The sequence below is a fragment of the Bos mutus genome, chromosome 8 (genome assembly GCF_027580195.1).
Source record: "Bos mutus isolate GX-2022 chromosome 8, NWIPB_WYAK_1.1, whole genome shotgun sequence".
In the NCBI taxonomy this organism is placed as follows: domain Eukaryota; kingdom Metazoa; phylum Chordata; class Mammalia; order Artiodactyla; family Bovidae; genus Bos; species Bos mutus.
This window is the reverse complement of record NC_091624.1, coordinates 30,057,567-30,083,582: the sequence shown is the minus strand read 5'-3', so window position 1 is coordinate 30,083,582 and position 26,016 is coordinate 30,057,567. Positions and strand designations below refer to the sequence as shown.

At 38.4% G+C, this 26,016-nt stretch overlaps 1 protein-coding gene across 2 annotated transcripts in view; it reads left to right on the top strand.

The window, feature by feature from the left end:
- Positions 1–25,329, top strand: part of ERCC6L2 (ERCC excision repair 6 like 2) — a 156,570-nt gene extending 131,241 nt beyond the window's left edge. For both annotated transcript variants that reach the window (XM_005895844.3, XM_070375321.1), the window contains 2 exons: positions 15,032–15,213; positions 22,941–25,329. In XM_005895844.3, coding sequence (XP_005895906.1) covers positions 15,032–15,213; positions 22,941–23,913 — 1,155 coding nt within the window. In that variant the 3' untranslated portion in view covers positions 23,914–25,329. The remainder of the gene's footprint in view (positions 1–15,031; positions 15,214–22,940) is intronic.
- Positions 25,330–26,016: the final 687 nt, after the last annotated feature.

The window sequence follows — 26,016 nt, the reverse complement described above, 5'->3', positions numbered from 1 at the left end:
ACTTCAGTCGTATCCAACTCTGTGTGACCCCATAGATGGCAGCTCACCAGGCTCCGCCGTCCCTGGGATTCTCCAGGCAAGAATACTGGAGTGGGTTGCCATTTCCTTCTCCAACCAGAAAGGCATACATGTTTATTATTGTATTTATGATTATTACTTATTGCTTACTAGTAGGGGTGATGAGTAAAGCTCTTTCTCTTATTCTATGCAATGACCTGTTACTATTTTTGTTATTAGTGTGTGTGTTAGTTGCTCAGTTTTGTCCGACTCTTTGCAACTCCATGGACCCTATAGCCTGCCAGACTCTGTTAGTAGCACCAATAATAAAATATGTTAGAATACCATAAAAGATATCTAGTTCAGTCCTCAAATTTTATAGATAAAGGACCCACCTTGAATTGTGCCTGGTTTATCATAAAGAATACTATAGCAAAAAATTATATTTGACAGTAATTATAAGCTAATGTGACAATGGCCTGGGCTGATAAAAATATTCTTTGCTTATTACGAAATAGCTTGATTCTAACTCTTCTCCTAGCTGGTCATTGTTCCAGTTGCTTAGAAGATTGATAAGGCTTCTTTGAACAGTTTCTCTGTTTAGAGTGGTTGGAAGATTATAAATAGTTTAAAAATAGTATTTCTTCAAATAGTGCTTTCTAAAAGAATCCACCTGCCAATGTAGGAGATGCAAGAGACACTGGTTCAATTCCTGGGTCAATAAGATCCCCTGGAGGAGAAAATGGCACCCCACTGCAGTGTCCTTGCTGAGAGAATCCCATAGACAGAGGAGCCTCGTGGGCTATAATAATGAGGTCGCAGACAGTCTAACATGACTGAGCATCGGAAAGTAACAATATAAAGGCTTAGAGATATAAGGCCTCATTGAGCTCTGATTGACTTTACCTAGTGACTTAACAGAATGTTAAGCACTTAATAATAGCCCTTTTCAAATGTATATTTTATCCCTCTATGAAAACCATGGTATCAATTGTACATGGCCACTTAATGGAAACACCTATCATCTTATCTGAGAATCCTGCCTCTACACATATGAATTCTGAGTTTTATAGGATGAATAAAGCGAAATATAAGGATAGGGAATCATAGTATTTCAGAACTTGAAGGATTCTTGGAGACTAATGCAAACAATACTATTTTACTGATTTTTTTTCTTTTTAATGAGATGGTATTGACTTCCCTCAGGCTCAACAGTGGCAGTCAGCTTAAATCCCTGTAGTCTTTCAATCCTGGTTTCTCCTGTGCTTTCCCCCAGTTCCTTTACTTTCTATTTTGCTTTGGAGATTTTCCTTTTTTTTTTTTTTTAATTCTATTTTGCTTTTCCAATATGAAAAATCAGTCTAATTTTTCAAGATAACTTGTCTATTAATAATTTCCCTCACTTTAGCAGTTAAAAAATTCAGGTGGACTGAATGTATCTTTCCCTTTAAAAATCTTTTTTTAGATAGTTAAAACTATCTGGACTCAAGAAATACTGTAAGACTTGGCAGTATCTACTCAGCCTTTGTTGTCCTAACCTCCCAAATCTCCAAACCTCTCTACCTCTCAGCATGTAACTCAGCTGTGTCACTCTTTCACAAAGCCTGCCCCAATTCCAACATAAGCTGTAGGTAATTCCTTCTTCGGAGAAGGCAACAGCACCCCACTCCAGTACTCTTGCCTGGAAGATCCCCTGGATGGAGCAGCCTGGTAGGCTGCAGTCCATGGGGTCACTAAGAGTCAGATACGACTGAGTGACTTCACTTTCACTTTTCACTTTCAGGCATTGGAGAAGGAAATGGCAACCCACTCCAGTGTTCTTGCCTGGAGAATCCCAGGGACGGGGGAGCCTGGTGGGCTGCCATCTGTGGGGTCGCACAGAGTCGGACACAACTGAAGCGACTTAGCAGCAGCAGAAGCTGTCCTTCTTACGCTTTTTCTGTTTCATGTAATAGTACTTTGGCCTAGTTATTCTAACATATGACTTCCAAATTTTTATCAGTTAGGTAAGTATACATCTTCTTTTCTAGTAAACTCTGGACTTTAAAAATAGCAGAATATATCTCTGATTCTCATTTGATAACTCTGGAGACCTAAAATAGTGTCTTGTATATAATTGATACTTTTTGAATAATTTAGGTTTTCAGTTGTTGTCAGGGTATAATGATCCCCATCACTGTGTTCTGAAAATTAAATAGTTTAAGCTATCTTTTCTATAAACAAATCTCAGAATTTTCCTAAAAATCCTCTGGCAATGACTTGGCATTGTTCAGAGCTACTAAATGTATTTATAATCAGCCAAGGGAAACAATCCCTCCTTATCTGAATTAGAAATAGTCTCAGGTTTGCCTGTCATTCATGGTCTTCAATAAACTTACTCAGTCTACACCTCCAACCAAATCATCTACTGGCTGATCCTTCACTCCCAATTCAAGTTTCACTCCCTCCATAAAACCTCAGTTTTTGGAGATCACTCTATTCCAAGCTCCTTCCACACCCGTTCTCTGTGCCTATCATCACTGTAGACGTAGTGGACACCATGTTAGTGTTTGCTCTCTTCTCATGTATGTTACAAACTTGTTAAGGATCGGGACCACGGCGTACATGTTCATTAGCATCACCACTTAGCAACAGGCAATACAGAGTGGAAGTTCAGAAAACATTTGTTACTAGTAATTCCTGCAAGAAATTACTACATAATGCAGATGCCCACAACAATTTTCACTGTGAGTATAGGCTCCACATATTAATGTTAAAAGGAATATTCTAGCAGATGATATAAAGACATTAATCATTTTAAAGTGAAAAGTGAAAGTGAAGTCGCTCAGTCATGTCTGACTCTTTTGTGACCCCATGGACTGTAGCCTACCAGGCTTCTCTCCCTCCATGGGATTCTCCAGGCAAGAGTACTGGAGTGGGTTGCCATTTCCTTCTCCAGGGGATCTTCCCAACTCAGGGATCAAACCCAGGTCTCCCGCATTCCTCTGAGCCACCAGGGAAGAACAGCATAAATGCTGGTATTCTTCATCTTCACTCATTATCTGTCATCTGTTGACCATAGTTCTGGCATAGGAAACCCACTCCAGAAGGGAGAACATGGAGAATGGTGTCAGAAAGATATCCCCATCCAAGCAGTCACTTTGGGGAGTAATTTTCTGTGTTCCAAAGTTCTATAAAATATCTGTTTTGTTGTCTTTATTCTGTGGCATGTAAGGCTTGTCTCAATTTGGTGCTAGCCTGCTTTTCCAGTCTCATTCTGATTCACTCATTCAGCATTACTGACAGTAACTTTGTGCCGGGCACTGTACTAGACCCTGAGGGTAGCAAGCTGAACAGGTTCTTCCTAGTCATCCTTCAGTTTATGAATCAGTCTTCAAGCATACCGTGGATTTTTACCCTTCCATGTCTTTGCTCTTGTGTTTCTTTTGTTTAAAATTCCATTCTACCTGTGTCTGCCTGTTGAACTCCAACTCCTTGTATCATTAGTGACAGTTCTTCTCTGTCTTCTCCGAAGCGATGTAAATGTTTTCCTCAAATTCATCTTTACTTGTGTGTGTATATGCATGTATGTATGCTCTAGCACTTGTTGTATTATGTGACACCTTATATATATCTGCAGAAGGGAAAGGCTACCCACTCCAGTATTCTGGCCTAGAGAATTCCATGGACTGTATGGGATCGCAAAGAGTCGGACATGACTGAGTGACTTTCACTTCATTTCACAGGATGCATTCAGTAGCATAGAATAGAATAACCATCTGAAAATAACCTATGCAATAGGCTGTTAACTAATTCACATAATAGCAAGTCTGGAGGGAAATATTTCCAGGCGTAATGCTACAGTCCAGTGACATCATAAGATATCAGCCTCTCTGATTTTCTTCTCCACTGTCCTTAGCCAGTTAATTTTTAGTTCCATGAAGCCTTTTTCCTCATGTTACATCTACATGTTACATGCTACATCTCAAGAACCTGTTTCCTCATACAAATGTATCCAAGGACAGGAAGCTGTGCTCCTCTTCATGTGTCTCTCCCTTTGTTCTGGAGGAAAATCTTTCTGGCAGGACGTAATTCGGGCTTGATTAATCTCAGTTCATCCGCTAAGAACTGAGAGGGCAATCAGCCTTTCCTGAGCACATGACCATAACCCATTCCCAATATCTAAATATTTAATAACAAATATGCTTTTTTGATGTTGTATAATTTGAATGTGTCAACATTTTGAAGATACGCATAACTGACTTACTGTTTTCCAGATGAACAGTGAATTATATTACAAAATCATGCATAGGGAAAAAATTCAGCCAAAGTACAAAATATACCAATGAATTTTCATTTTAGTAATGTAAAAAATTCTGATGTGGTTTCAAATATTACATGAAACTAACCTTGATTGAATTTTTATAAAGTATCAAAAAAGAATATCTATAGTTATCTGAAAAGGCTATGAAGATATTCTTCCCTTTTTCAATTATATATCTATATGAAGCTGGTTTTATTCATATACTCCAACTAAGACGGTATTGTTGCAGCAGACTGAATGCAGAAGCAGATATGAGAACCTAGCTGTCTTTCATTAAGCCAGCTACTAAAGACATTTGTAAAAATGTAAAATATAGTCAGTCTTCTGGTTAGTTTTCTGTTTGTTTGCCTTGGAAAATATAAACTTTTTGTTGGTAAAAAGAGTTATTTAAGTTAACACGTAATTATTTTTATTTCTAATAAATTAATTGTTTTAAACTTGCAGTAGATATAACCCACATAAACAAAATCTCTTTGGGGTCCTCATTAATTTTTAAACTATACAACGGTCCTAAAACCAAAAAGTTTCAGAATTGCCATCTTAGACCATGTGGACAGGGTCGCTTGATTATTAAATTCAGTTCTAGTGGAACATACTTTCAGTTGGCCTTTCTCTGTGTGAACACTTAACTTCCTCTGCTACATGGCTCATGAAAGCATATCAGAATAGAAGAGACTGAAAATGATGTGGTTATATGAAACCTACTCTAATTCCCTAAAAAGGAGAATTATTCAGTTTTCAGTACTTGATTATAAACAATAATCTGCATCCAGCTTCACAACTAGTAACAGTGTCCCAGTGTCATTTGTGGCTCGGTGCTTGAAATGTTCTTTCCTAGACACTGGAGAGCCATCCATAGCCTTGTAACTGAATCAGCCTACATAGAAGCCTACACTTACTCTAGTTGGAGGCCTAGAGGAAGGAAGTGAGAGCCTAAGCTCCCTGTGGGAAGTGCCAGCCACTGGAAAGGCAAGCAGGGGCAGGTGCCTGCCAAGAAAGACTTTAAAATTTTTCCATCAGCACCACCCTTCCGTGGTCTTTTCACTAACAAGTAGTATTTAGTGTAGAACCTTCAAGTAATCTTTATAGACATTTTTATATTAACATAAATATTATATGTAAAGATTTAAAATTTAGTCAGGATTATAAGATGCTAAGGACCTTATTCATTACAACTTACTGGAGATCCTAAAAAAGACTAGTAGAATTGTGAACTTTAAATATGGAAGAGACTGATAGGGGTCCCGGATCCAAATTCTTATCCCCTAGATCCTGATCTCCAAATCCCTTATTACTCCTTAGGATAAGGAGGCTCAAAAAGATTTTTTAAAAAAAGGAAAAAAGACTTTTCCCAAATTTATGCAATAAATGACCAAGGAAGGCCTAGACACCAGGGCTTGTAGTGCCGAGTCCTTGCTCAGACAGCTACCCCAGAAGGCCCTAGATCTTGCTCTAGCCTTTGTGTGTAGGAAGTATTGAGGGGAATCTACTGCCTGGCCATCCTCCCATGAAGGTCTGAGATTATATTAGCAGAAACTCCCCATTGCTGGTCCGCAGGCTTTTTTGAAGGTGATTGCCACCGTCTCACCTGGCCCTTTCCTACAGGTTGACTGCTGTGGCAGTCCCTCCAGGTTCCCAGGTCCCAGGGAGACAGGGCTTCTGCATTTCTGTTTATGGTGTGTGCCCCACAGTAGTCAGCTGTACTCCAGAGGCCATCGCTTTGTTCTTTCAAATAGATGAGTTTCTTGGACAGTGAGAAATGGATGTTGTGCACAAAAAAAAGGAAGCTAGGCTCAGGGCAGCCTGTCCTTTTGTGGCTCACTCTGAAAGCAAAGTACTACCAAAAAAGAAAATACATACGTATCTATATATATATAAAACTGAATTGTAACTGTTACTCCTTCCAGGAGGAAAACAGACCCATAATTACAAACTTTAATCTCCCTTTACCACCTAAAAAAAGGGGAGGGAGGGAAGGTTTGAATTTGAATCTAAGTTTGTTTTTTCAGATTTGAATGACAGTTTTAAACATATGCAGAAAATTATACTTCATTGTATATTTGTGGTGGGTCCTCTAACCAGCTGGCTTTTCTCCAGAGTCTGAGTGAAGGCAGTTCAGGGGTATCTCACAGTTGCCTTTGGTTTTTGTTGAGTATTGGAAAACTGCATTTACAGTAATATTTTCTACCTCCAGGCAGAAATTTTGAATGATCACTTGAAGGATAAGGACTTTTTCACAATTGTACAAAGATCCTTGAAGTTCTTTGTCATTTTGGACTCTCAGGTGCCATTTGAATGAATTTATTTACATGTGCTCTATGTTTTTATAGAACTCCTGATTCCCTGCTTTGCAAAGACAAGCAAGTTTATGACTTTTTTTATGTGTTTACAGGGTTTGGCCTTTACCCAAAGAGAGATTTCTTTTTTAATCTTTTGTTTGAACAAATGTGTAAACCAAAGCATTGCTGCCTCTCAGACTTAACTATTTAAGGTTTAATGAAGAAAAAAAGTGAAAGAGCACTTTTTTAAAAAAAAGTCTTTGTGGCAAAGTTAGTGTGATCAGACCAATGTGAGGGACTTTGGCTATACAACGTGCCCAGCTCTGACAGTCTGTGCTATTCTCAGGAACAAGTGAACCTTCCTGGAAGGGGCAGATCCTCTGGTGATTCTTAGGATCCAAACTCAGGCTTCTCAATAGGTCAGAGCCATTGGGACCTTCCATTGCCTTTGAAAATGTCCTCCCTGATTTCCATTTTCTCAATGACTAATCAAGGCTAAGGACTTCCCTGGTGGGCTACAGTCCATGGGGTCATAAAAGAGTCAGACATGACTTAGCAACTAAACAACAACAGCAAAAAATCAAGGCTAATCATTTGATTATGGAAAAAAATGGTGAATGTGGCTGTTAAATACACATTGCTCTTTGTTCTGGTGTATGTTCTGTAATATGTTTTCTAAGGTGAGAAAAACCAGCTCAGCAGACAGATTCAAAATTGCTTAATAAAAATTTCACGACCTCCTGGTAGCCTACAACAGACAGGCTACCCATCCTATCAGGCTGTTTTTCATCATACATTATCCACTTCAAAGTTTCCTCTATTTTGTGAGGGGTACAAATGATCAGAATAGGAATCTGCATTATCTGCACCAGCTATGAATGTGTCTCCAGTAATTAGCCTCAAAGAGATTAAGAAAGATGGCACAGATTACAATAGTATTTCTCCTGCCAAAATGGAAACTAGAGGCCATTCGTGGTTGTTTTTGAAACTCGGTCTCCTGAATTGTAATGCTTCCTGCCCCATTTGTTGCCCATAGGTGGGTGTGTATGGGAAAACTGATCCCTATCAACTTTTCCCTTTTCCTTGCTCTTCCTATCTAGATGCCCTCTATAGTTCTTTAGTAATTTGCCTCCAAAATTATTTTTTACTTCAAAGAAAGAGGGTTTTTTTTTTTTCCTTAAACATTCTCTGCACTGAGGCTTTCCTGATGAGTCAGTGGTAAAAACCCACTTGCCAGTGCAGGAGACATAGGTTTGACCCCTGATCCGAGAAGATCCCACATGCCTCGGAGTAACTAAGCTTGTGTACACCGCAACTACTGAGACTGTGCTCAAGAGCCTAGGATCCGCAACTATTGAGCCCACGTGCTGCGCCTACTGAAGCCCACATGCCTAGAGCCTTTTCTCTGCAACAAGAGAAGCCACCGCAGTGAGAAGGTCTCACATTGCAGCTAGAGAAAAGTTTAAGCAGCAACGAAGACCAAGCACAGACAAAAATTAATTAATAGATAAATTTTTTTAATTTATTTTTAAATTAAAAAAATATATATTTAAAAGACCACATTCTCTGCACTATTCCAGTGAAGTTTTCTATTTGTTGTTGTTATTGTTGTCTAGTTGCTAAGTCGTGTCCAACTCTTTTGCTACCCCCATGAAGTATAGCCTGCCAGGCTCCTCTGTTCATGGGATTTCCCAGGCAAGAATACTGCAGTGGGTTGCCAATTCCTTCTCCAGGGGATCTAACCCAGGGATCCAACCTGTGTCTCCTGCATTGCAGGCAGATTCTTTACCACTGAGTCACCTGGGAAGTTTTCTATTATGTAAAGTTTAATTTCATATGTAGCAGAGTAAATAGAAAAATGCTAATGTAGTCATATGGCTGTGAGGTAGGGGGAATATTCCCTTTTTTCCTATTCTCAGTACACTGGCAACAAAGATTATTTGCAAACTTTTTCATTTTTTATTTCTTCTAACTCTTTCAATTGAAAATCTATGTATACCTTATTTTCTTTTTTCAGTTCAATTAAAATAATGCTATTGGCTTAGGTCTCAGTTCAGTTCAGTTCAGTCTCTCAGTCATGTCCAACTCTTTGCGACCCCGTGAATCGCAGCACGCCAGGCCTCCCTGTCCGTCACCAACTCCCAGAGTTCACTCAAACTCATGTCCATCGAGTCAATGATGCCATCTAGCCATCTCATCCTCTGTCATCCCCTTCTCCTCCTGCCCCCGATCCCTCCCAGCATCAGAGTCTTTTCTAATGAGTCAACTCTTCGCATGATGTGGCCAAAGGACTGGAGTTTCAGCTTTAGGATCATTCCTTCCAAAGAACACCCAGGACCAATCTCCTTTAGAATGGACTGGTTGGATCTCCTTGCAGTCCAAATCTTCTCCAAAACCACAGTTCAAAAGCATCAATTCTTCGGCGCGCAGCTTTCTTCACAGTCGAACTCTCACATCCATATATGACCCTGGAAAAACCATAGCCTTGACTAGATGGACCTTTGTTGGCAAAGTAATGTCTCTGCTTTTGAATATGCTGTCTAGGTTGGTCATAACTTTCCTTCCAAGGAGTAAGCGTCTTTTAATTTCATGGCTGCAATCACCATCTGCTTAGGTCTAATGCCTTGTAATACAGACAGTACACTTGGGGATTAAAAGAAAAAAGATCCTATCAAAAGTCTTATAAATGTCTCATACTATTAATCTAAAGATTCCTCCTAGAATCAATATAAATCTAAAACTTTACAATAAGAAATAAATAAATTGTTGAGGATTGTATATAGTTGACTAGGTCTAGTGTCAATTCATTTTGGCTACTCTAAAAGAAGAAATGCTTCCCTGTAAATGTACCCTCTTATTTGTTATAATCCTAATGTATATCTTTTACAACTTAAAATTATAGCTTTTATTTTACAGAATGTATACTTTATACATGTTTCAATAGTAATTTTAATGATGTATTTTCAAATGTATTTTATAGAGACATTAGAAAAATGAATGATTTCATATTTTTATCAAAATTAAGTCAAAGCAGATATTCATGATATATTGTGCAGCATAGCATATTATTGTGTTTTCTAATAATTTTAAATGGAGTATATATCTATAAAAATAATGAATTACTATGTTTTATACCTAAAACTAATATAATATTGTAAATGAACTATGCTTCAATTTTTTAAAAAGTAGATATTTATGAAGTCTTTGAAGTGAGCCATTTCCACAGTAAACACTTAATTGTGGATAGGTAAGGAGATTATTTTGGCCAAAATATATTAAAATAATTACCACTTGTAGAAATAATATATATTTAGTGTTTTTGATTGAATTAAATAATTTTCATATTCTGAATTTTGTTTTTAATAACAAATATTTCTTTTTCTGACAATAACATTTAAATTTTTTTAATTATATAAATCAGATTAGGATTTAACACAGTTAGCCATGGCCTACCTTTTACCTTTTTAGACCTGTTTAATTCTGAAGGGAGAGAATTTTTCCTCTACTTTTCAACTTTCAGTTGGCTGCTCCACATAGGAAACAGCCAAAGGAGAAAGATATATTACTACTCATAAATTGGAATTATTTCAATATTCTCTGATAGATTTAGCTTTCTTAAGTAACCCATGGAGCTTCTCTGATAGCACAGCTGGTAAAGAATCCGCCTGCAGTGCGGGAGACCTGGGTTTTATCCCTGGTTGGGAAGATCCCCTGGAGGAGGGCATGGCAGCCCACTCCAGTATTCTTGCCTGGAGAATCCCATGGACAGAGGAGCCTGGTAGAGTTGGACATGACCCAAGTGACTTAGCACAGCACAGCACAAGTAACCCCACATTTCCATTCAGTTAATCGCATCATCAAATGGATTTCTTAACTATATATTTACATTATTTAGAAATAATTACTATACTCTTTACACTTACTGAATTTTATTTTTAATAAATATTCCATAAGTTAAATTTGATTATTTTCATAAAAGTACCATAGTAGACGTACCTAACAATATCCAATAATTTACGAAAATAATCATGAACATAGCAGTTACTGTTATAAATTAAACTCAGTGCCAAGCTTTGTAAAATACTTATTAGCAGACATATTTATATTATACAAATACTATGCAAAGTTCTTCTCTTCGTAATTTCCTCCTTGACATTATAACCATAAATCTTAAGAAGAAGGAAACCTACATCAGCATCATGGAGTGTAGAGATAATTCCTCAAAGCAAATCTTGGATAATTTTGAAGCAACTTTTTAGGGAAAAAAAGTTTACTATCAGTTAGCGGTTTTTATGGAAACTGGGCTTTCTGCTTTCTTCATGTTAAATGATCTCAAAATTTCCTGTTGAATACATACATAGAGTTCCAGCTATTGGCCATTCTGTTCTCTGGTGGAAAGAGTGGATTTATTTTGCTTTCCTGAGCTGGCAGTCTTACCTTCTACCATAATGTTAAGAAGCAATAATATTATCTTTTAAATTCTTAATCCAGCTCATTTTACTGAATTTTTCATTTCTTGACCTTTCATTACTGTTGCTACTTCATACTGTTGCGCCAGTGTCGTACGACTTCCCAGCTTTGACATAAGTGGTAGTAAATGAGTTTGCATCTTATTTCACATAATTTGAAATCTTTTCATCTTGGTCACAGGCCTTGTACTTTGCTTTATAATAAATTATAACTGCCCCTGGAATTGCAACTGCATTATGTCACTATTTTCCTTATATTATCTATTGTAAAAGATACTGTTTTACTACAAAATAGTGACACCAGCTTTTATAACAAGGGCATCAAAGTGTTTATTAAACAAATTAGTAAACGAAATTCTGTTTCACAGCCTTGTTTCAGTAAGTGTTAAACTGCCCTACTAAAATGGAAATCTGAACCTATTTTTTTTAAATAAAAGATGGAATATTGAGCCCATGTGAGAGAAAAATGCTTTTCTGTTTGCATTATTATCTAAAATAATCAGATTTTAAAGTGCAGAATATTTGTCATAAATTTAAAATTCACATGTCTGATAGCTATGATTGGAAAAGTTGAATTTTCCTGAAGAATATGTAAAACTAATTTAAGAAAAAATGTATCTGGGGTTTGAAATATGAGTTTTATAATACTTCCAGAGTCAGAAAGACCCAGAGTAATCATGTAAATAATTGAAGATTGCCATTGCTTGGCATGATTTCTCCATGACTTCAGAAATTATGGTATATGAGGAGGGCATGTTCCTGGTTGGCCCAGTTCCTTCTCTTTTGGCTTATTCCCTTTATCCCCACATAGACATTACCATCCCTCCTTATAATAATGGACAATTATTTCTTGGGAATCATCAAAGCTTTTTTATTAGGAACTTTAAAAATTCATCTTATTTTCTTGTGACGTGAAGTAAATGCATCAAATCTCTTTCAAATTTATGTTTAGTGATGAAAATTTTTCTCTCTTTATTAATGTTTTAAAATTTAGGAAATGATGTCTTTGAGGAAAGTACTTTCAGCATTACTGACTGATGCAAAGCCCTAGTTCAAACTGACAGCCTGGCATTTTGTGATGCCCATCTGAATCACAGTAGATTTTGAAGAAGTCTGTTTCTTTTCATTAGGAATGGTTTGCTTTAAAAATAAAAAATACAATTATTTCTCTTGTTCAGTTTATTTCAATGAAATTAATATAAATTAAAGAGATAAGTGATTTAATTTTTAAAAGGAATAAACTAAATGTGCCATCTTAAAAAGGGAGGGGTAACTCAGCATTTTTAAGTCCCTTAAGAATACAAGCCTCTTTGTGTATGTAAATATTTTGGTTCTCAACTACATTGCATAGTGGCAGGAACATAATAGGTGCTTTGTAAGTGTATGTGGAATGAAAGCCATTCCCCAGCCACATTCAATGATATGTACTACTTCAATCCCATTGAACACCTATAAAAGAAAGAATAGTTGTCTTACTGAGAATTACTAATCTGTGTTTTGCAGTATTTGTATGCCTGCAAATTTCTTAAATGGTAGTTTAACTGGGTGTAGAATTCTAGATTGGTAGGTTTTTTTTCCTCCCTGCATGTTGAAGATGACCTCACGGTCTTCTGGTGGCAGTGATGGTGATACTAGTAGAAGCAATGAGAAGTCTGCCTTTAGTTTGATTATTATTTCTTTGTGGAATAGCTTATCTTTTTTCTCTGTTTATAAGATAGTCTCTCTTCTGTGACATAACAAGGTACAGATTTACTTTTATTTTTCACACTAGAGATTCTCCTTCTTTAGTTTGAAGATTTGTGCCTTCTTATTCTCTGCCATTATATCTTTGGCATTATCTCTTCTATTTTCTCTATTCTATCCTTCTAATATTTTATAAATATGGTTTATCTTCTGACAGGTCTTCTGTCTTTTAATTTTTCTTTCTTGTTTTTCTTTTTTAATCTCTGCACAGCATTCTGAGTAATTTATTCTACCAGTTTATAAACTATCATTGTAAGGCTAGTTAGCCTGCTTCTTAACACATATTTTAAGTTTGTTTCTATATCGTCTTTTTCCAAACCTATGTTTCCCTTCTAGAGTTTGTATTTGGTTCTTTCTCAGATCTGGTGTTTTATAATACCTAGTACTTCCTTTATTTTTCTGGACATGCTAATGATTTAAAGTCTCTTTCACATTGCTTTGTAATCTATAATTCCTCAGATACAGATTCTCACATTTATTGTATCTGCCCACTTTCATGTTAGTGGGTTTTGTATGTTCTTTATAATTTTACCTGAGCTCTTCCCCCTGTGCCCCCCACTTAGAATCACAAGCATTCCCTAAACTTAAAAAGTGTTCCTATGTTATGTTTTTGTATTTACCCCTCATTGAGATCTATGGTTTTCACTGATTCTGGGCTAGTTTTTTATGCTGGTTTTTAGCTTAGATTTTCCTTACAATACAAGTGTGTTCCACAAATCGCACAGGCTGGACATGTTTTCACCAGTGATTCTATCAAGACCAAAAAAGTAGCCTGTTTCTATCCTGTGCCCCAGTTCGGGCTTTCCTAGCTTTAATTTGAAAATTGGATATCCTTTTAATTCCTGCTGTGTTTTTGGTTTGTTGATTGTTTAACTCAGAGAGTTAAATCTTTTCCATTTTCCCTCTACACATGGAGTCCTGTAGTCCGGAACTTAGGACCCATCCTTGGGGGCTGCTGAGCTTCAGCTCCCACCTGCTGCTATGTTACTTTAATTTGGGCATCTAGAGATTTTCCCTTCTTATTTTTGAGCTCAAATATAACTTTATTGTTGTTGTCAAATTGCATCCAATATTTCCCAGGTGGCTCAGTGGTAAAGAATCCACCTGCCAGTACAGGAGAGGCCAGAGACCCAGGTTCAATCCCTGGGTCTGGAAGATCCCCTGGAGAAGGGAATGGCTACCCACTCTAGTATTCTTGCCTGGAGAATTCCACAGACAGAGGTGCCTGGCAGGCTACAGTCCATGGGGTCACAAAAGAGTCCATGACTGAACGACTGAGCATGCACACATTTCTCTTTTTTGAAATGAGATGGGGACTTTCCACATATTCACCATATCATTTTATCAGGGAAATTGGAATCATACAGTTTACAATTATTTTTTCTTGACGCACTATTTTTAACAATTTGTGTTAAGCAAGAAACCCTTAGTCTATAAAATAAATATGATTCTCTCTGTAATTTCAATGCCTTATGGTAAACATCTTAACAATTACTTCTTGCAACTCAGTAGAGATTGAAGTAGGATTTATGAAAATAGTTTATTTCATTATCATATAAAGATTGTTATTTTAAAAAGTCTGACTACTTATATAAGATTAAATAACTGAAATTCTGCTTAGTAATATTGAGAAAAATTACTAAATTAAAAGTTTTTAAATATCTCATTTTATACCATTATTTACATCACTAATTTGTATCCTTATTTAGGAAAGTAGATGCCAGCATGTGTATCAGTATACCCACAGTCTTGACAGTAGAAACACCATATTACCATTACCTTTAGTATATCTTTAAGAAAGATATATCTTTAGCATATATCTTAATGAAAATAGAAGCATCACATTACTGCTAAATGTAGTATCTTTTTAAAGATCTAACAAGGTCTGGCAATGATTATCACTTGGAGAATATGATATGGTTTGTTGGTTTAGTTGCTAAGTTGTGTCTGACTCTTGCAAACCCATGGGCTGTAGCTTGCCAGGCTCCTCTGTCCATGGGATTCTCCAGGCAATAATACTGGATTGGGTGGCCATTTCCTTCTCCAGGGGATCTTCCCACCCCAGGAATCAAACCCAGGACTCCTGCATTGCAGGCAGATTCTTTACCGACAGAGCTACGAGGGAAGCCCATGAATATGATATACAGGCTTGTAAAGAATATTGGGAAAAAGTAAGACAGACTCCTTATTTGACTAAAAATGAATATTTTTTCAGTTTTTGCTCTCATCCCTTGTTTCAGACACATAAGGAAAAAATGAAGGGCAATATATCAACACATACAAAGGAATGCCAACCACCAAGTGAGGGCAGCATTTCATTTCCTCTTTACATTTCACACCCTGTAAGCCAGAAGAAGAAAAAAGTCTGCCGAATAGACCAGACCACCTTCATAATTGGAGAAACACCGAAGGGGATCCGCAGGTATGTCGCATGTAATAACACCTGGCTTTGTGAATAGTTCTCAAAAGAAATATAACTACCTAGTTACATACACAAATTATTTGAATTTTAACTATGCTTAGCATCTGAATATTTCAGGAAAGTCTGAATTTGTACACTTTAAAAAATAAATCCCCAAATTCCCTCGTAATCCAGTGGTTAGAACTCGACACTTGCACTGTGGTGGCCCGGGTTCAATCACTGGTTGGGGAACTAAGATTCCACAAGCTTTGCAGCATGGCGAAAAAAAAATCTGAAATGTTTCAGTGTTTTAAGAAGGTTAATCCCTGAATTGATAAAAGATGAAATACAGGTAAATGAAATAGGTAAATTTTATATAGGTAAATGAAATACTTCAGTGCATTCTGTTCATTTAGTCGTTGAATATTTATTGAGCACCTGATACGCACTCAGGCATTGTGCTAAGTGCTGAATATACAGTGTCAAAAAAGAGACAAAGCGCTTACAGTACAGTGAGATGAGGTTTGGCATCAAACCATAGAATTTTCAAAAATAAAAAAACTTATAAATAATTATGAAATAGTGTGTTATAGGAAAGAAATGGACAGCTTCCTTTATAGAGAATAGTGGGATCAGGAGGGGCACCACTTCCTTTCTGGCGGGTAGTCAGGGAAGAGCTCTCTACACGAGTGACATGTGAGTTAAGACTTGAAGGATAATCAGGCAAAGAACAGAGTGAGAACTTTCTGAAGAGGGAGGGGCCTTTGAGAGAAGGCTAGTGTACTTAGTGCAGAATAAATCAAGGAGAGAATGGCATGAGATGAAGGGAGAGACATAAATGAGGCTGGAGCATGCAAAGCCTTGTAGACTGTAGAAAAGAATTTGGATTTTGTTCCAACCACAGTAGAAATTGCTGAAGCATGACATGATTTGATGTATTAATGTTTCTAAAAGGTTTTTCCAGCTTCTGCCTGGAAGAGGGCAGAGCAGACTAGGGGAAACTATAAGGAACTAGGTGGTGGTGGTTTGCTAGAGTAGAGTAGTTACCGGGGAGACAGAGCCAATTGGATAAATTCAGTTCGGTGTTGAACTGGTTGTTGGGAAAGACAGAAGACAAGTTTACTCCCAATTTTCTGCCTTAAACAACAGATTGGACTCACTGAATAGGGAAAACTAGGAGAGACAAAAGGTTGGAGTGAAAAAAAAATCAAGAGTTCTCTTTCGCTCATATTAAATTTGAGGATGTGGGGAAATGTCACATAGGCAGTGGATAATGCTACCCTGAGATTTTGGGACTGGAGATCTAAATTTGGAAGTTATCAGCATAGAGATTAGAAATAGATTACAAATGGTCTTTACAGCCATAGACTGTGTGAGCAGCCTAGGAACAGAACACAGAGAGGAGAGGAGAAGCCCCAGGACTGAGCCTGGAAGGTGACTACGTACTCCTGCTGCATAGGAGGCCCTGTGTGAGACCCTGAAGTCCAAGAGAAGTGAAGGCTTCAGAAAGGAGGGAACACTGACTTTATTGACTACTGCTGAGGACCAGAAGCAGAAGGGGGAAAGCCCCTGGAGCTGAAGGATTCTGGTCGCCTTCACGTGAGCACTCTAAGTAGGCAGATGCCAAGGTGAGGTGGGCAGGCAGTGAAAGGGCAAGCCCCTGGGACTCCTCCTTAAATCTGGATGGGGAAACTGGCAGTAGCTGAAGGGCACTGTGGGATCAAGGGTAGTTTGTTTTTAAGTTGAGAAGATAATATTGGGTTGGCCAAAAAGTTCATTCAGGTTTTTCTGTAAGATTGCCAACCCACAAGAACCTGTTTGTGTATCAAGGAAAAAGACCAATAGGGGAAAAAGAGATTATGCCAGGGAGGTGACAACGGAAAGAGTGAAGTCCTGAAGGCATAAGAACGTGGGATCCAGACCACAGGTGAAGGTCTAGCCTTTGAGAGGTACTAAGAGAAAGGGACAACCTAAACAGCATAGTAAAAAGCAGAGACATTACAATGGAGATGGTGTTATGACTAAGTCGGTAGAGTCAAAGCTATGGTTTTTCTAGTAGTCACGTATGGATGTGAGAGTTGGACCATAAAGAAGGGTGGGTGCTGAAGAATTGATGCTTTTGAACTGTGGTGTTGGAGAAGACTCCTGAGAGTCCCTGGGACTGAAAGGAGATCCAACCAGTCAATCCTAAAAGAAATCAACCCTGAATATTCATTGGAAGGACTGATGCTGAAGCTAAAGCTTCAGTACTTTGGTCACCTGATTCAGAGAGCCAACTCATTGGAAAATAAGACCCGGATGCTGGGAAAGATTGAAGGCAGGAGGAGAAGGGGACGACAGAGGATGAGATGATTGGATGGCATCACCAACTCAATGGACACGAGTTTGAGCAAGCTCCGGGACATGGTGAAGGACAGGAAAAACTGGCATGCTGCAGTCCATGGAGCTGCAAAGAGTCGGGTATGACTGAGCAACTGAACAACAAGAGAAAGGCGTAAAGAAAGGCACAGATACAATGGGTATTTCCTTAATTAATTGAGAATTAAAGCATCAGTATTGAGGGAGAAAAATTGGAGGAAAGAGAAATTATGAAAGAAGTAATTTATAAAGTAGTAAAGCAAGCTTATGGGGCTAGAATTCCTGAGTGATGTTAAGTCCCTCTTTGAGAGTCATTACAGTAAAACCATCTGTGCAGTTGTACAGACTTCATTCAAGTTTCAATTGCTCATTGCAGACACAGAATAGGGAAACAGCTGAGTTTTACAAGGAGAAGGAGAAGAAAGAAAGGAAGATGAAGGATGTGTGCAAAGAAGTGATTATAAAGTTGAACCTAAACTCAACAAAGGGATGTTGATGATAGTGAAGAATGCAGAAGAGTCAGCAAATTGGAGGACTTGATGAGATGAAAAGTACAATCCAACACAGTTGTCATGGGGATAATTGAGTAGTTGAACTGGAGCATATGATTGAATTCAGGAATTTGGAAGTTGTGCAGTTAATGGTAATGACATTAGTGGTATGATCTTAGCAATACGGACCTGACATGAAATTGAGTCTTTGGCAGTGAGGTAAAGAAACTAATGGGCCAGGAGTTGGGTGGGACATCCACACGGATACTGATGTTACCAAGAATGATGGCAGAAGATGGGAAAGGAAGCAACGTTAATCCAGGATCTTGAGTGTCAGTCTCCAGCAGGGAGCAACTAGGAAGTCAGTTAATAAGATGGGGTGGGAGTGAGAATGGTTAAGCTGGATAGCATGAACCTTTAAGATTGGGAGGAGTTTTTAAGAAAAAATAATATGGAAACAGCAGTGGGAAGCTTGAACTCTAAGGCTTAAGGATGGGAGGTATAAGAATTTTGACTGGTGAAAGCTGCATAGGAGGAGGCAGTATCAGGAGCAGACAGAGGGATTCCTTGGGTAGAAGACACAGGAGAGATGGTAGATCATAGCCTGATTCCAGGGGCACCAAGGAATGGTCTGGAAGGATGAGGGATTAGATTAGATCAAGGCTGTAGAGGCCAGGAGGAGGATGAGAAGCCAGTGGTCAGGGTAACTGTGGCGTAGTGACTGAGGTAAGCAGGGAGAGGAGGCAAGCTCCAGTTGGTCCTGATGGCTTCTACAGACAATAGGAAAGTGCTGGTTGCTCTGTATGTTCCAGATGCTTCCCTCAGGGTTTTGGCAACTCCCAGGCAACTGGCCCCTTAGCTCCTCAGGTCCTGGTGTGGCAGATTGGATCACACCCCTGAGCTGCCCACCATTGCCCAGAAAGCTGAACATCCCACACTGCTGCAGCATTGCAGCTCCTCACAGACATATTTACAGCAGTGATTTGGAGTAAAGTTGGGGCAGTTTTGTACGGGCAGTTGTTTAGTCAGAAGGCCAACTATATACATTTTTACCAGTCTTTGAGAAGCAAAAGCATCTTATCCCCTTTGGCACTGTATATAAAAATAAAAGTATTGGGACTGCCCTGGTAGTCTAGTGGTTAAGACTCCACACTTGCACTGCAGAAGGCCTGGGTTCAAACCCTGGTGGGGGAACTAAGATCCTGTATGCCTCGCAACACGGCCAAAAAATTAAAAGAAAGGAAGGAACGAAGGAAGAAAGAATTAACAATGATTATTTTTTACCTGTTTTTTTTTTCTCTATCTTAGCCTCAGGATAAATGTCTCATGCTAAATAAAAAGGTGAAAGGCGTCTAATATTAGAATGCCAACATCTGAGCTAGGGATCAGCGCCCGAACTTCTGGCACCTCTTTTCTGTTAACCATCCTACTCTATGTGAGTCAAGAATTTATACCATGATGCAGTCCCGTGGATCATCTGAATGAAGTTTCAGTCCTACCTTCACTTCAGAAAGTTCAGGCAGAAACAGCATGGTTTTTAGCTGTGTTTCCACCCCTTCTCCTTCAGTTCCTCAAGAACAAGGAGAGGAATTGAATTTTTCCACAGCTACTTACTCTTCATCTACTTGCTGAAAGACAAAGATACCCAACTTTGATTTCTTCCCCCACCCACACCCCTTTCCCTATGTGGGTTATGAGTGTCTACAAATTTTCATCACAAAGTGGCTAGCTTGTATCCCCTGGTTGTACCTTGCAGTCGTTAAATATTTAAAGAAAACTCTTTTAAAGACCGAGAATTATGAAAGCAAGTTTAGAAAGCGAAAATAAAATGAACTGTAATCATAACTCATCCTGTAAAGGGTAATCACACAGCCCGGTATCCTGGTGTAACACTCAGACAGAATAAGGTCAGAAGCACCTCTCCTCCCAGAGCTGACAGAAGCATGGGGTCACAGGTGAGGTCAGCACAGCAAAGGGGAACGTACTTTGGCAACTGCTGATACACCACCAAGTCTCAGATAAACAAAAGACATTAGCCTGTAACTTTGCCAATAACTTAATCTTCACAGCACAAATATTTCTTAGAAAGGCCATGAAAATGGATTCAGAAGTGATTAATAAACAAAATAATGATACATCATTACTTCCTGTGAGGTTGAGACTGGAACCTCTTAAGAACATACTTGATGCTTTACAACAGGGACATGGGCCATACCCAGGACAGAAATTTGGAAACTTGTTTTTGTGTTATTGTAAATATTCTCTTGGCAATGAGAGTGACTGTTGATCAGGCATAGCTAGTGCCTGGATTTGGAAATAAGTAACAGGACCAGTGTGGTGAGGACTAGAAGCCAGGGTGCTCATCTGAAACTACAAAAGAAAGTCCTGAGTATATGCTATGGGTTGCCGCTAAAATCAAAGGAAACACAAACTTTATACACCCTGGTCTCAGTGGCAAAAATAAGAGTGGCTTTAAGTAAAGCTCCTGTTTATGTACATTTTAAAAATCACATTTTTTTACCCTCAGGATTCTCTGTTGTGTACAGAATGAAATTCAAACTTCTGAAATTGGCATACAGACCCCTCATGATTTGCATCCTCTTCCTTGGCAGTTCCTCCTGCCCCTCTGTCCACCACGTCTTCTTGGAACTGGGCCTGTGCACGTTCCCTCTCTCTGCAGGAGGCTTCTTGGCTCATCTTTACCTGACTGGCTTGAGGTGACAGCAGCAAAGCCGTCCCTGCTATCCAGCCCACTACCAGTCACTGGCTTAGACACCCCTTTTGTGGGTGCCAACAGGGTATCATATTTACCTTCATCATAGGATTTATCCTTCCCTTCTGGTTTGATCTTCATGTATCTGTCTCTGCCAACCAGACTATAAACTCCTTGAAGACAGGGAACTGGGATTTGTTGACTGTTGTATAGTTTCTCTTACAGTGCCTTGCAGATAAGAGAGCTCTATAAATATTTTTTCAGTCAATAAATCGAAGTTTTAAGGAAATATTATATAAAAATAGATGTAAGTCTTCAATTTGGGGACTTTTAATCATTTGCTGCAGCATCATCTGTAGCTTTTGTTTATAAAAACATTTATAAACAGTGAGCTTTCCTGATTCATGGCCTAAACTCAGCATCAGCAAAGGAAAACCTTCTTAGTCTGCCTGGGCGGAATACCACAGGCTGCAGCTTAAAAGACAGAAATATGTTTCTCACAGTACTGAAGCCTGGGAAGTCCCGAGATCAGGGTGCCAGCTGATTGGATTCCTGGTAAGAGCTTTCTTCCTGGCTTACAGATGGCCACCTTCTCACTGTGTCCTCCTATGGCAGAGAGAGCTCACTGGTGACTTTTTTCCCCCTAAAATTTCATTTATTTATTAATTTTTGGCCGTACTGAGTCTTTGTTGCTGCGTGCAGGCTCTCTCTAGTTGCCGTGCATGGGCTTCTCCTCGGGGTGTCTCTTGTGGCGGAGCACAGGCTTCTCCTCGCGGAAGCGTCTCTTGTGGCGGAGCACAGGCTTCTCCTCGCGGAAGCGTCTCTTGTGGCGGAGCACAGGCTTCTCCTCGCGGAAGCGTCTCTTGTGGCGGAGCACAGGCTTCTCCTCGCGGAAGCGTCTCTTGTGGCGGAGCACAGGCTTCGCCTCGCGGGGGCGTCTCTTGTGGCGGAGCACAGGCTCTGGAGCACAGCCTCAGTAGTTATGGCACACAGGTTTAGTTGCTCCATGGCATGTGGCATCTTCCCAGACCAGGGATTGAACCTGTGATTCCTGCATTGGCAGCCGATTCTTTACCAGTGGACCACCAGAGAAGTCTTCTGGTGACTTTTTATGACCTCTTTTAACCTTAATTACCTCCTAAAGGCCCCCATCTCCAAATACAGTCACATTGGGGTTTAGGGCTTCAAAATATGGATTTGAGGTGGGTGGCGCAGTTCAGTCTATAGAACCCTTACCTGGGGAAAGGAGCAGAGTCTAGTGCCCAGGGTTCCTAAACAAGCTTTCCACTTCCATCTTTATTAGGGTTTCAGAAGACACAGTTCTTCAACGGCTTTTATTAATATCTGACGCTAACTCTGAAACTCATTTCTTCAGATACCATCTGACATTAGTTACCTATACTGAAGGGCAGATCCATCAGATCAAAACAGAAAGAATCTAGACTTATCAGTTTAGAACTTCCCTTTGTGTGTGTGCGTGTGTGTGTGTGTGTATGTTATTCGCTCAGTCGTGTCTGACTCTTGTGACCCCATGGACTGTGGCCCGCCAGGCTTCTCTGTCTATGGGATTCTCCAGGCAAGAATACTGGAGTGGATTGCCATTCCCTTCTCCAGAGGAACTTCCCAACCCAGGGATCAAACCCCGGTCTCCTAGAACTTCCCTTTAGGCTCATCAAAAAGGCATGTGAAATTTCTATGTTGTATTTGTGGAAGAAAGAGAAAAAAGGATATAGAAGAGAAAAATTCTTAAAAACTATTAATTTTTGAGCATTTTCTCTTTTCTATTTATTGATACCCTCTTTGACAATTTTATTTCATGTATCTTGTGTGCAATATAGATTTTCAAACATTATATAAATTATAATTCTGCTGTAAGTCATAAATTGTCTGATTGGAAGAGCAGCATGCTGGGATCATACAATTCCCAAGAAATACCTGATAATAAAAGTCAGAATAACTTAAAAAGTTGGTAATTTCATGAACTAAAATACTTTTTTTCAGTAGTGTAAGGGAAGAGTTCACATTCTCTTAAGTACAAAATGTATGTTCATTGTGATATTAAGATAATATATGCTAATGAATACATTTACATAGCTTTGTTGCTACATAGCATAACACTGATGACAAGTTCTTTACAAATAAAATATAGTAAAAATAACCATTGGATTTGTTCATTAAATCTTCAGAAAACAATTTGAAGAAATGGCTTCTTATTTTAAGTTGTCTTCTGTAAAGGAATTTGCTAAACGTGTAACTAACGCCACATCAGAAGAACGACAGAAAATGCTAAGAGACTTTTATACTTCTCAGTATCCAGAGGTAAGAGAATTTTTTGTGGATTCTCCCTCAGAATGCACTAAGTCTGCCTCTGAGAAAGGAGAGAGAGTCGAGAATAAGTCTGAAAAAAGACAATCTCTTATGAAAGAGCAGCCATCAGATTCTGAAACTTTGTCATTTAAAAATTCTACCAAAAAAATTTCTCCAATTTTCAGCCCCAACATATGTAAAAAAAAATCAATTAAGTTTCAAAATCACAGTTCCTGTAAAAAAAAGGTGCTTTCCAATGATGTAGAAACTAAGAAATTACCTATAAGCTGTACCCAAGAGACTGACGGTGGGGAACGCAGCCAAGCATCCGAAGATACTGCAGCATCCTGTTCCCTGAACAGTAAGTCTGGAGCAGATGAATTGGGAAAATTGGAAAATGCCGGGAAAGGCCAACAGGATCTCACCAGTTTGGGTATTTCAAGAAATGGACCCATCTTCCAAGTGGAAAACAAAACAATAGAAAATCCAGTGTTAGAAGACACTTCTGTGGTAGGCTTACTTGGTGACACCTCTATTCTTGATGACCTCTTTAAAAGTCATGAGAATAGTCCCACACAGCTGCCAAAGAAGATTCTTTCTGGGTCCATAGAAAAAGCGAAACAGAGACCAAAAGATTTCTGGGACATCTTGAATGACCAAAATGACGACAGTCTTAGTAAACTCACCGACTTGGCAGTAATAGAGACTCTCTGTGAAAAAGTGCCTTTTGCTGCATCTTCCAAAAGGAAGGAGGATCTTGAAGCTTCTCTTTGGAAATCAAATGAGAAATTTTTGTGGAAAAAATTTAACTCAAGTGATACAGATGAAAGCACAGCTAATACACAAGAGTGATACATTAACATATAGACGAATTACTACAACCAATGAATTTCTGCTATCAATGTTTAGAACTCTGTATTCCACACTAATTATGTTACAAAGTTGTCAATATATATTTTTAATAAACCCTCGCTCTGGATTTTTTTTTAAGTCTCAAATGTTAACCATGTGTTAGTTTTCCTTGATAGCTGATTTGATCTTTAAAAAATATATATGATAGTATTATAATATAAACCTCTATTATGAAATGGAAAAGATCCTAGATTTGTTACTAGGAAACCTGGGGCATCTCTCATTATAATTATGTGACCTTAGATAAGTCATTTAGGCTAGTGTGCAGCCATTTCCTCATAATGAAAGATGAAGGGCTTGAAATTAGTAAACATGAGTATCTTCCAGTTTAAAAACACTTTGTTTCATTCTCCTAGATTCCATTAAGTCATAGAACCAAATTATGCTTACCCCCCCAAAATCAAGTGTACATTAATGAGTTTCTTTCTTACTAGCATTTGGAAGATTATTAATTGTTTTCCTTTTCCCTCAGTATCATGTGCTACCATTATGAAATTATTTATACAAAAGTAATAATGAGTACTAAATACATGATGTATATTAAAATAGTAAGCTCATAATTGCTCAAAAGCAAAGAGTTAATGTTGTATAACTTTACTGTCAATATATGATGTATGATGCTAAAGTAATATAATTATTATCATTAGCCAAAGAACACCAGTGCCTCAACTTTTATGCAAGTATATAAAACTTGGTATAGTACTTTTGTATTTCTCTTTGGTATGAATAAATGAGTAAACATTTGATTTTATTTAAAACTTTTACATTTTGTTGAATTTAACATGTTTTATAACCAATGAAATGTGCTTGTTGTTGAATTCACTTGTTTGGAAACATTCACTCAGCCCCTGTGTGTACTGTGCTGTGAGCACTAGATGTACAGGTGAGGCACTGCTACCAGTAAAACAAAGGAAACCATATCTATGAAGAGTCATGTCTATAAAGCCCCTGGCACATAGGAGCGGATCCGAGCCTTCTACTGACCCACGCACAGATGCTCTGTGGCAACTTTCCATCAGTTGAACTTGCAGGGCTATGATGGGAGGAAGTGTCCAGGAAATAGCAGTGAGCCAGGAAATGGTGGTGCTCAGAGAACACTGAATTGTTCCTGTACTGGGGGGAGAGGCCCTTCGGAGTACCCAGCCATTGTAGTGTCAAGCTACTGCTCAGAAATGACAAAAAGAAAAAAAGAAAAACCTTTTCTCAGGGGACCGAATGGCCATTGAATGGCCTGACTCTCTAGGGCAGTGTTGAGAGCTATGAAATATATTTTACTTCGTGACTCAGTACATATGTGTGTTATATATATATATATATATGAGTGAAATAAAATGTGTATGAAATATTTACCCTTAAGGCATGCAACATACTTTGATATTTTCTCTTCTGTTGTAATTTTGGTCTTGTATATGTATGTTTTTTTAATGTTTTCATAACCCACTAAATTGATTTCATGATCACTAATGATTGGTAACCACAGTTTAAAAATTCAGTTTTAGGTTATATAGACTTAGTTGGGTTTTTTTCTTTTTTCTTTTTTGCTACTTGCAGCAGAATTGTATCCAGACTTAATAGATGCTACATTTTACCACCAAGAGCTTGCTGCAAAATGAATGTGCTGTGCAGTCTGTGGTAGACTTAATATATAAATATTGGTAGACTGATGTGGGATCAGCTCTACCAGGACCTCAGAAAGAAAATAGCTACCTCTTCAACTCAGCTTATATATCAGACAGTAGAGTATATATCAGTCATTTTAATAAAAATATATTTTTCATAAAATCAGGTACTTTTTAATTTTTTTATAGACTTGACCTTAGAAACATAAAATGATGTTCATACAAATATTAGCTCTGTACTCTTCAAATATAGTGAAATGCTATTAAACGAGATTTTTATCAATCATGGTCAAAATGGGAGTAAAAATACAGACTTGGAGTTAAGAAATGAGTTTCCAACAGTTGTCAGTGAAATGTTTTGTCATAATTGTCATGTAGGAACGGTATGCCAAGCAGAGGATGAGGTTCAGTGTGGAAAGGAGCC